The sequence below is a fragment of the Astyanax mexicanus genome, chromosome 12 (assembly GCF_023375975.1).
Source record: "Astyanax mexicanus isolate ESR-SI-001 chromosome 12, AstMex3_surface, whole genome shotgun sequence".
Lineage (NCBI taxonomy): Eukaryota > Metazoa > Chordata > Actinopteri > Characiformes > Acestrorhamphidae > Astyanax > Astyanax mexicanus.
In genome coordinates, this window is record NC_064419.1 from 48614282 (window position 1) to 48626773 (window position 12492).

At 36.7% G+C, this 12492-nt stretch overlaps 1 protein-coding gene across 4 annotated transcripts in view; it reads left to right on the forward strand.

Moving 5' to 3' along the window:
* nphp4 (nephronophthisis 4) overlaps positions 1 to 12492 on the forward strand; it is a 313994-nt gene that overhangs the window by 277303 nt on the left and 24199 nt on the right. For all 4 annotated transcript variants that reach the window (XM_022670986.2, XM_022670983.2, XM_022670984.2 and 1 more), the window contains exons 22-23: positions 5225 to 5414; positions 7488 to 7571. In XM_022670986.2, coding sequence (XP_022526707.2) covers positions 5225 to 5414; positions 7488 to 7571 — 274 coding nt within the window. The remainder of the gene's footprint in view (positions 1 to 5224; positions 5415 to 7487; positions 7572 to 12492) is intronic.

The following is a 12492-nucleotide window of genomic DNA, read 5'->3' on the forward strand; positions in this document are numbered from 1 at the left end:
GTAAATAATACCAGAGCAACCCTTCTGCAGGAGCTGAGCTGATCCTGCGGGAAGCCGTCAACACCTGCAGATCTGTCATGTCACTGTGTGTGTTGAGCAATACAGCGTATATAGCCTCTGATGCTATCTCTCTGTGAGTGTGTGTGTGTGTGTGTGTGTGCTGTATGTACTACAGTATAGCTGCGTCTTTGACAGCAGCATGAAAAAGCCGTGTTTTATCTGGATCTGCTTTCTCTCGTTCTCTGATTCTCTACCTTCTTCTTTCATTCTTTATCTCTCTGCTCCTCTGCTGTAGGTTTTTATTCCTCTTCACTTTACTGGAAGCTCAAACACAATTTGGTTAAAAAATGTAGTTTTAAATGGGTCTGGTGGGTAACATTTTGGCCTAAAATGATAAAATGTCCACTAAATTGAGTGAAGATTCCTGTAGAAGACAACATTTCTAATTCCAAGCGACATTGTTTTTACACAAATTGTAAGATAACTGTAAAGAAGGACTATTGATTTAAAAAAAAAAAACAAGATTAAAAATGTGACTTTTTGATTTTTTTACTTTTTAACTCATAAAATAATGTCACTATTTTGATCGTAAGTGATGAATTTGAAGATTATTTAAAAAAAGTGCACTCCCAGGTAAATACTCGTCCTGTAGTCTCTCTCTCTCTCTCCCTCTCTCTCTCTCACTCTGTAATAGAGGTGCTGGTTGCTAAGGTGGTATCAGGTGGTTGCCATGGTGCTGCAATGCTTTAGCTATTGGTTGATAGGTTGCTAAGGTATTGTTAGGTGTTGTTGTGCCGTACTTGAAATGATAAAATGTCCTCTACATTGACGATTTGAGTGAAGATTTCCTTTAGATTTTAACTAGAAGTGCTGTAGAAGACAAAAATTCTCATTTCCGGAGTCCAAAAGCATGTTTTTCTTGAATATTAACAAAATAAATCTGTATTATTTCATAATAAATAATATTTATTTACAATAAATATGAAAACCATAGCTTTCAGATTATTTATGAGCTCCCTACCAAAAAAAGAACAAGAAATGTTCTGAAATGATATGGTTAATTATATGTATAGAGAAATATCAACTGTGGAAAACTATAACAAAAATGACTATGGACCATTATTTTGTATCAAGCGACATTGTTTTTACACAAATTTTAAAATAACTGTAAAGAAAAAGGACTATTGCTAAAAAAAAAAAAGAAAAAAACAAGATAAAAAATGTGACTTTTTAATTTTTGACTTAAATGATGAATTTAAAGTTTATTTAAAAAAAATAAAGGTTAAACATATATAAAGTACCAGCAAACTTTTACACACACTATCTTATTCAATGTTTTTATTTTTTCTACATTGAAGTAAATGAATAGTGCATCAAAAGTGATCTATCAGATTATGAAGGAACACATAATGAATCATGTAGTAACTTAAAAACAGTGTTAAACAAACCAAAATACTCTGTAAAGAAGCGTTTAGATACTCTTATATGGGGAGCTGTTTGTTAACTTGGTTTCTGGTTTCCTGATGAGTGCCAGTTTCATCATTATATTGTTGTTGATGGTCTTTAACTTAGTTGAGTAGTTGTTGATTCTCATAATCTGGATTAGAACATTACTCAAATATTCACTATTCACTGTATACCTGTAACTCTACCTCTTCACTACTTTACTTTAACTGATGCTCTCAAACACTTTATTAAGAGACAAGAAATTCAAGTAATTAACTCTTGATGAGTTCAGCACAGCTGTTAACTGAAAGCCTGAATTCCAGGAGACTCTACCTCATAAAGCTGACTGAGAAAATCCAGCAGAGATGTTCAAAACTGATCATCTAAACAAGAGGAGCTACTTTTTGAAGAATCTAAAATATAAAACATATTCTGGTTTGTTACTGTGGATGTCTTGTCTTGTCTTGTTTTGTCTTGTCTTGTCTTGTAACTGAAAATGAATAGGATTGAATGGGAGGAATGAGGGATTGAAATGATAAATAGATGAGTGTAGGTCAGTATGACTGTGGACTAGAAGTCGTGTACCTGTCCTGAATTAAGTGTCTTGTCTTATCTTGTCATGTCTTGTCTTGAAGTTAATTTCTAGATGTTGTTGATGCATAAATTTGAGATTGGGTAAAAAATGTAGTGTTTGAATGGGTCTGGTGGGTAACATGTTGCTTAACAATGAATTTAAACGTAGTATGTTGCCTGAAATGTTAATATTTCCACAAAATTGAGTGAAAATTTGCTGTAGATTTTGACTAGAGGTGCTGTAGAAGACGAAATTTTACATTTCAAGAGTCCAAAAGCATGTTTGTCTTGAGTTTTAGCAAGATAAATGAGTAATTTGACATTAATCAGTGTATATAAAGTATAAACTGTCTCTTATCTGTTAACCATGACTGTTAGAGATGGGCCTTGTATTTTGTGGTCTTTTTGTGATCCATTAATCCAGATTTTTATCCTTTTGAACAAATCCTGATCTAACTGGACAATCCAAAGCACCCAAAAGGATTCCAACTAACCCTCAGTGGACCCTTCAGTGCATGCAGTAAAAACTCTACGTCCTACATGTTTTATCTCAGTGTAGAGATCAGATTCCCAACTTGTTGAAATGCTGTATTTTAGATGGATGAGGTGAAGCTGCCAATCTGTGCTCACCCCCTCCGGTCCCGTCACTATTTCTGAACCGTGCACTATCCTATTGTCACTTTCAAATCTCCTGCTCTTCGGGAGTTTGTGGAAGTCTCAGAATTACACGCTGCTTTAGTGCTGGGTATTATGGGACAGAATAGGATGAAACTGGTGGAGTCTGGGTTCTGGCTCGGCGTCCCGTGCATCCGAGCCTCCGTTTCAAAAGCCCACTGTTCTTTTTGATCATCTATTGAGAATATTCACTTTACAATAGCCCGAGGTGCAGCCTTTGATGTCTAAAGCACCCTTTTCCTTCATATATTTGTGCATGAAATTTTCCCCCACTGTGAAAGAGAAAGTGATATTTTATATTCCGTATATTGAGTACATGTTATCTTTTTACTGCACGTTCCCTGAAATTCCATTCCTTTAGAATTCGAGAGCTTATAGAGGAAAAAAATAACATAATACGCACGGCTTTTTTTACTGACAGCAAAATAATACAAAAATAATATATCATGAGCTTTTTTCTTTTCACTCTTCATCTGCAGCGTTACAGCGAAGGTTCAGGAACGGAGGTACTTTAGATACATAGAGTACATTTATAAAAAACGTATAAAAATAAGAATTACACTATTTGTTCTATGATTTTGCCAAATTTGGTGGCTGTAGTTTGAAAAATGTGACATGTAGAAGAGTTTGAATATTCAGGGCTCCAGACTAACACTGTCCCCCCGTCCCAGAGATAATAAAAATAGCACATGAGATGGCATTAAAGCTCTTTTTATGTCAGTCAACTGTGGAGCTTCAACAGCGGCAACCTTAAGCATGGATGCTGCGCCAGTCGCTGGTTAATAGTTTAAAAAATGTTTAAAAGTTTACAGACACATTCTGTATGATACAAATAGCACATGAGATGGGAATAAAGCTAGTTATTAAGACAGAGACTCAGGGTATAAAGCAATTTATGAGGTGACCACCTGTTGTTTTTTTTTTTTGTAATGTAATGTAATGTAATGTAGCAATGTAGGAAATGTAATGTAGGAAACTCTGAGTCATATGCTTAACTGAGTGCTAGTATTTACTTTTCACACTTTATATATTTCTAACTGCATAAGTCACTTTATTTATAGATATTTATGTTTCTATCATAGAGGTGTGTATATTTTTGCAGATGTACATTGTGTATCTATGTGATATATCTATACTTAATATTTATGCTGCTAAATTTTCATACATCTTGTATTTTACGTACATGCTATATGTATTAATTTTTCTCTGTTTTTTTTGCGAGTCAATGCAACAAAATTTCGTTCTCTGTACAGGAGTGTATTAAGAATGACAATAAATGAAGTCTAAGTCTAATATCGTTTGTAACGAATACAGTCCCAACTTTCAAAATAGAGCCAGTCATCTTGCTGGAATCACAGCGAGAGGAGGAGGGCAACATGATGATAGTGGGTAGTTTGATGGATCGCCATGTCAGTCAACTGTGGAGCTTCAAAAGTGGCAACCTTAAGCAGGGATGCTCCACCAGTCGCTGGTTAATAGTTAAAAAATGTGACTTGTAGAAGAGTTTGAGAATATTTGAGTTTAAAAGTTTCCAGACACATTCAGGGTTCCAGACTAACACTGTCCCTCCGTCCCGGGGACGATAAAAATAGCACATGGGACCAGATTAAAGCTCTTTTTAGGACAGAGACTTTACGCTCAGTAAATCTGGGTATAAAGCAGTTTATGAAGAGATCACCTTTTTTTTTGTCTTAGTACCTAGCATACATGGCCAACATGGTGCTAGTGGCTAGTGAGTCAGTCAACTGTGGAGCTTCAAAAGTGGCAACCTTAAGTATTGATGCTGCACCAGTCGCTGGTTAATAGTTTAAAAATGTGACTTGTAGAAGAGTTTTAGAATATTTGAGTTTAAAAGTTTACAGACACATTCAGGGCTCCAGAGTAACACCGTCCCACCATCCCGGGGACGATAAAAAGAGCACATGGGACGAGATTAAAGCTAGTTATTAGGACAAAGACTTTGCGCTCAGTGAACTTGGGTATGAAGCAGTTTATGAGGAAACCACCTGTTGTTGTCGTTTTATTTATTTTTTTATTTTTTTTACTAATACTAAGCATATATTTTGTAACATATAAAGCCCCAACTTTTAAAAAGGAGCCAATCAGCTTGCGAGAGGAGGAGGGCAACATGGTGCGTAGCAAGTGGGTAGTATGATAGATCGCCATGTCAGTCAACTGTGGAGCTTCAAAAGTGGCAACCTTAAGCATAGATGCTGCACCAGTCGCTGGTTAATGGTGGCATGACTGTGCTTTTTAAGATGAGTAGATGTGGATGGATGTCAGACAGTAGATGAGACTCTTTGGAGAAAAACAACTAGTAAAATACATATCTAAATACAACTGTAATGTTATATAATGTAATATATATATATATATATATTCTGTGACGAAGGTTTTTTAGATTTTTAATAACTAACAGGAAGCTCTGGAGCCCTGCACATTCCAGTGTATTCTAATGGGGGTTTATTATTTTATTTTATTGCAGATGTTTTGTAACTGCAGTGATGTGTGTGTGTGTTGTTTTCTGCAGTGTTGTAGTAAAGGCTGAGGAGTGGAGGTACTTTAAGGACTTGGTGAAGGTCTGCACCCCGATGGAGGAGGAGATGTTTCACCTGCAGGAGAAAAGCTCAGCTCCTCAGATTTACCTGCGTCCCAAAGAGAGCGTCTACATCCCACTCAAATACCAGACCTTCACCTCCGCACATACCCTGCACTCCCAGGTAAATACTCACCTGTAGTCTCTCTCTCTCACTCTCCCTCTCTACCTATCTCTCTCTTCCTCTCTCTCTCTCTCTCTTTACCTATCTCTCTCTTCCTCTCTCTCTCCCTCTCTCTTCCTCTCTTTCTCTTTACCTATCACTCTCTCCCTCTCGCTCTCTCTCTTTGCCTATCTCTCTCTTCCTCTCTCTCTCTCTTTACCTATCTCTTGGTTCCTCTCTCTCTCTCCCTCTCTCTCTCTCTTTACCTATCTCTCTCTCCCTCTCTCTCTTCCTCTCTCTCTCTCTTTACCTATCTCTTGGTTCCTCTCTCTCTCTCTCTCTCTCTCTTTCTCTCTCCCTCTCTCTCTCTCTTTACCCATCTCTCTCTTCCTCTCTCTCTCTTTACCTATCTCTCCCTCCCTCTCTCTCTCTCTTTCTCTCTCTCTCTCTCTCTCTCTCTCTCTCTTTACCTATCTCTCTCTCCCTCTCTCTCTCTCTTTCTCTCTCTCTCTCTCTCTCTCTTTCTGAAAGGTTTCCTTATTAGGGCGAGTTGTTACCTTGTGATTGAGGTTGAACAGCTGTCTCTTTGCTCTCGTTTTTTAAGCTCTTTAGGTTCAGTTAATAAATGGAAGTAGTACAATATCCATTGTACAAAATTTAACAGTAAACTGCCAGCGCCTTTAAGGAAAACAAATTAACTGAAGTTTTAGCATTAAAAAATGCTGTATGCTAAAATGTATATTGTTTACTGTATTGTAAAATATATTGTAAATATGTATGGTTAAAATATATAAAATAAAATAATATAATGGTTAAAAGAGGGGAGGATCTTAATTAATCAATGAAAATGAAATAAAAATGCATTTATAAAAGCCTTTACACATTCACACTTTCATCATCATAACTACAAAAAGACCAAAACAGAAACACGGAGAACTCTGTTAAAACTATTAAAAGATAAAGTTCCTTATTTAGAGAAATTACAGATGAAGTCAGAGAGCGGTGAGGACTGTTTCCTACACCTTCAAATAAAGACTCTTAGAAACTGGAGAAAAAACTGATACAGGAAGACGTCTGGCTGACCCACATGGAAACAGCTCAGATTAGGGGAACCACATTAAAATAAGACTACCTTTATAAAGGGTTTATAAATGGTTTACAATTAGTTTATTAATGGTTACTAATTAGGTTGTAAATGCCTTAAAAATCATTAATAATCAGTTATAACACATACGTAGAAAGGGTAACAATGACCTGTTGTTTGCCAAATAGTGAACCAACAGCCTTCTATATTGTTGCCCTTTCTACGTATGTGTTATAACTGATTATTAATGATTTTTAAAGCATTTACAACCTAATTAACAACCATTAATAAACTAATTGTAAACCATTTATAAACCCTTTATAAAGGTAGTCTTATTTTAAAGTGGTACCAGATTAAGTCTTAGAATTAGAGTTAGTCTGACAGGAGAAGAACTGCAGTAAATAAACTGTGTAACAGTGTTTTTATATATAATGTCATCTTATTTCCCGTCTCACTGCTGTGAGTAATAGTTTCTAACAGTATCTAAAATGTGGGTCCAGATCTCGATACCTGACCCGTATAAACTCCTCTCAGGCTGTGGGCTGATGGACAGGCCACTCCTCAGGGCTTGATTGGCCCTGTTGAGTCGTGGTAGGTATCAGAGGATCGGCGGCGAGTCTGTATCCTATAATCTCGTGCAGAATTTGGCGGTATCTGGTGGAGTGTGTGGAGTGGTATACCTGTGCAGGTGCTGTTATCACTTAGCGGCTACAGCTTTAAACCTCAGCGCTGTTTGTTCACCAGGAACTGAGGAGTTCTCTCATCGTGATCGCAGGATATAAATGTTTTATAAGGAGCCTGTGGCTATATATAAATGTGTATGTAAGTGTATGTAAGTGTATGGAAGTGTATAATAATGTGTGAAAGTGTATAATAGTGTGTAAAAGTGTATAATAATGTGTGAAAGTGTATAATAATGTATTAAAGTGTATAATAATGTATTAAAATGTATAGTAGTGTATGAAAGTGTGTGTTTGTTAATTCTGGGTGTTTTTGTTGTGATGTTTTAGGACACGGCCGGTTTAAAGAGCTCTAAAAATCTACACTTCGCTCACAAGCAGAAATCCAACACAATTCTGGCGAAATCCATTAAGGTAAGAGTAAGACTCTGCCTCACTCTGTTATTATTCTGTAAAAAGTCATATTTTCACCTGTTCAGTATCATACTTTTACAGTAATCATGGATTTACTTCAACAAAATAATTAATAATAATGCAAATGGATGAATTGATAATATACAGTAACTGGGTTAAAGTAATACTTAGGATACAGGATCGGACTGACCATAGTTTTCTCTGTATGTTGTATAAAACCTTTACATGTGATGCTGATAATGGTGATAAAAGTGAAAATGGTAAGGATGGTGGTAATGGCTGTAATGGCGATAATAATTATAATAGTAATAATAGTGATTATAGAGATAATGATGATAATGATAGTAGTGATGGTGGTGATAATAGTTATATGGTGATGATAGTGATAATAATGGTGATAGTACTCATAATGGCGTTATTGGTGACGATAGTGATAAAGGTAATTATGGTGCTGATAATCATAATAGTGATCTTAGTGATAGTGGCGATAATGATCATAGTGATTATATTGATAATGGTGATAGAAGTGTTAATGTTGATGATGGTGATAGTAGTGATAATGATGAAAGTGATGATAGTGAATATGGTGATTGTAGTGATAGTGGCGATAATGACCATGGTGATTATATTGATAATGGTGATAGAAGTGATAATGGCAATATTGATGATGATGGTGATTGTAGTGATAATGTGATAATACTGATATTAGTGATAATAGTGATGGTAGTGGTGATGGTGATGATGGTGATTATATTGATAATGGAATCAGCTGCCGGAGCCCTGAGAGAGCACAGTTGGTCGCTGGCGCTCTTTCACCTCATCACTCCTAGTGATTACGTTTTGGAAGAGGCTTGTTCTGGTATTTACCCACCTGGTGCTGTGGCATCAGTAATTGGCTGATGTAAATTGAGGAGTAATAGGGATAAAGATTAGAAATATATAAACATAAAGTCTTTATAAGTCATCCATTGAAAGTGTTTTTATTGAATTAAAACTATAAAAAAAAACAGCTAAAACTGAAGAAAAGAATAGAAGAGATGTGATTGGACGAGCAGAATTTGCATTCAGGCTCCTTCCCTGCTTTAATTCCTCCTGGATCGGGTTCAGAGCGGCGCTCGTCTGTCCGTCCTGCTTCTGTTTGCATTCTGTTAATCCACTGTGACCCGAGACGTCAAGCCGGCTTCTGACGGGTGATCAATACCGCCTTCCATCTTGTTTGTGTGAGCCTGTAATAGCCCGCGCCGCCGCCGCGCTGGTGATTAACGCCGCTGAGCTGAGGAGATGGGCGTGTCGGATGAGCTCCGGCAGATCTGCTGGCTGACCACCATCTGACCGCCGACCTCCTGCGGCCGTTTCTTATTCCTTTATTCCTTTATTGTGCAGCTGCTCATCACACTTAAGTGAAGCGACAGAGATTTGGACAATTAATCGTTTGCAGTTGCTTAAATTATCAATGTATATTTAGCAGAGAGAGAGACAGGGCAGCGTTTTTTATTATTTTATTTATATTTTTCCCCATTTTCTCTCCAATTTACAAAGCCAATTACCCATCCCACTCATTAGTTGTGAAGTCAGACTCCGCCTCTTTTCAAACTCTTTTGCCGAATAGGATCACAGCGCTACCGCTCTGAGGAAAGCGCAGTGACTCGGTTCTGATACATCATCTCACAGACGCAGCCTTGTGCTGATCCACATCACCCTAGTAGTGATGAGGGGAAAGAGAGAGTGCCATCTACTGTACTGTACCCACCCAGAGTGAGCAAGACCAACTGTGCTCTCTCGGGACCCCGGCAGATTATGGCAAGCTGCATGAACAGGATTCAAACTAGCAATCTCCTGATCATAGTGGCAGCACCTTAGCTCCTAAATGATAAGATTTTAGCCCTTGCTGTGTGTGGGTGACCTCAAATAATGCAAAGAAAACAAGTTCATATTCATAAAGTTTTAAGAGTTCAGAAATAATCAATATTTGGTGGAATAACTCTGGTTGGTTTTTAATCACAGTTTTTTATGCATCTTGACATCATGTTCTCCTCCACCAGTCTTACACACTGCTTTTGGATAACTTTATGCTGCTTTACTCCTGGTGCAAAAATTCAAGCAGGTCAGTTTGGTGGTTTGATGGTTTGTGATCATCCATCTTCCTCTTGATTATATTCCAGAGGTTAATTTGGTAAAATCAAGGAAACTCAATTCTTAAGTGGTCTCGTATTTTTTTTTCAGAGCTGTAGTCTTTAATATTAAATTTACACACTGAATGAGAGAGAAGGGGTGTGTCTAAACCTTTGGCTGGTGCTGTAAATTCTGAGTTAAATGAAGTGTGCAGTAAGAAGCTGCTCGTATTCTGCTGTAGTGTAAAGCGTGCGAGCGCACGAACATCCTCCCTCACCGTCTCGCCACTTCTGAAGCTTCGCTCTCAGACTAACTATCTGCCAAACGTCCTGCTGCTCACAGAGCCTAACCAGCCTCTCAGAACACAGGCCACGCTCCAGAGAGCAGCACTTCTCCACCAGCGTCCACCGTCTCCTAACGGCTCATCACCATTCCTCAACATGAACAACAACCTACAGCCCGGCGTTATATATTACAGCTCCTATAGTCTGAGGAATCTTCACCCGCGGCTCTGACAGCAACACACCACCACCTCCCACCCTGACCAGAGCTCAACCGTGACCATATATTTATATACGCTGTATGTTTTACCCTCCACTCCACGGCCCGAGATGTGGCATAATACATGCAAATGCAGAGGAGATGGAGGGCTGGCAGCGTGGGCTGATCTCGGGGGCATGAGGAACAGGATAAAGAAATGGATATTTGTGATATATACTGTATAACACAGTGAACGTGTGGGAACACGTGGGTCGTGTAGTTCATTATATTTCATGCTCTGGGCTTGATATTTTATTTTTCTGAGCTTGTTTATCACTACTGGTAGCACTTATCCACTTCTGAAGACCTGAAGCCTAAAAACAATAGTTTATAAATCCTTCTGAACTGTTAATGTTAAATATTACAATAAATTTACAGTATCCAGACCTGGAAAAAAGTCTTGTAATATGATTTCTCACTGTCCTAAAGTGGAAGCTACATCTCCTCTGCCCTCCTCTCTTATATTATTATTATGGTTAGTCACATTTCTTCTGTCTTTATTACAGTAGCACAACCCCCTGCACTGCATGTGATTAGCTGCTGTTCAGCTTTCTTAAATACACTTAACTGCCTTCAGTAAATCACTTACATAAGCGTTAGATTTTAACATATCAGTTTATCATTCCACCTTAAATGCTGCTAATTTACCATTCCACCTTAAATGCTGCTAACTTACTATTCTACTTTTAATTAAATCATCAGCATTTAATTTCCACCTTAAATGCTGGTAATTTACTATTCCACCTTAAATGCTGATAATGTACTACTCCACCTTAAATGCTGATAATGTACTACTCCACCGTAAATGCTGATAATGTACTACTCCACCTTAAATGCTGCTAATTTACTATTCCACCTTAAATGCTGATAATTTACTATTCCACCTTAAATGCTGTTTATTTACTATTCCACTTCTTATTAAATTATCAGCATTTAATTTCCACCTTAAATACTGATCATTTACTATTCCACCTTAAATGCTGATCATTTATTATTCCACCTTTAATTAAATTTATCAACATTTAATTTCCACCTTAAATGCTGGTAATTTACTATTCCACCTTAAATGCTGATAATATACTACTCCACCGTAAATGCTGATAATGTACTACTCCACCGTAAATGCTGATAATGTACTACTCCACCTTAAATAATGCTAATTTACCATTCCACCTTAAATGCTGATAATTTACTATTCCACCTTAAATGCTGTTTATTTACTATTCCACTTCTTATTAAATTATCAGCATTTAATTTCCACCTTAAATACTGATCATTTACTATTCCACCTTAAATGCTGATCATTTATAATTTAACCTTTAATTAAATTTATCAACATTAAATTTACACCTTAAATGCTGGTAATTTACTATTCCTCCTTAAATGCTGATAATATACTACTCCACCTTAAATGCTGATAATATACTACTCCACCTTAAATGCTGATAATGTACTACTCCACCTTAAATGCTGATAATTTACTATTACACCATAAATACTGCTAATTTATCATTCCACCTTAAATGCTGATCATTTTTTATTCCACTTTTAAATGCTGATTTTTTTATTCCACCTTTAATTTAATTAGCAGCATTTAATTTCCACCTTAAATACTGATAATTTACTATTCCACCTTAAATGCTGATCATTTATTTTTTCATCTTTAATTAAATGATCTGCATTTAATTTCCACCTAGAATACTGAGAATGTACAATTCCACCTTATATGCTGATAATTTACTATTCCACCTTAAATACTGCTAAGTTACAAGTCCACCTTAAACACTGCTACTTTACTGTTCCACCTTAAACACTACTGTGGACACACAGGCTTCAGGCTGAAGATGCACTTTGAGGGGTTTTTTAACTAAATGTCTTCAGCTTTTAAGGTGGAACAGATCAATAAAATAGGAATCCATGTTCAAGTGAAATGTTCGTAAATTCTGCAGAACATAATCAGAAACCTATAAAACTCTCAAAGAACTTAATCTACTACAGGCTCAGTGTAACGTATGCATTTTTAAGGTAGAAAAAAATATATATGTTTTAAGGTGGAAGGGCAAATCTGAACAATAAATGAAAAGCTTTGTACACTGGTGGCTGCAGTTTTAAGTTGGAAATGATTTGCTTTTATATGAGTATACAGTTCTACAGTAAACTCAAATATTTGTGGAGTGAATTATCATTGTATAATTAAAAATAAAAAATATATAATATAAAATACCAGGTCTGAAATGCAGGAATGGATGAATATTAATGATTAAAATGA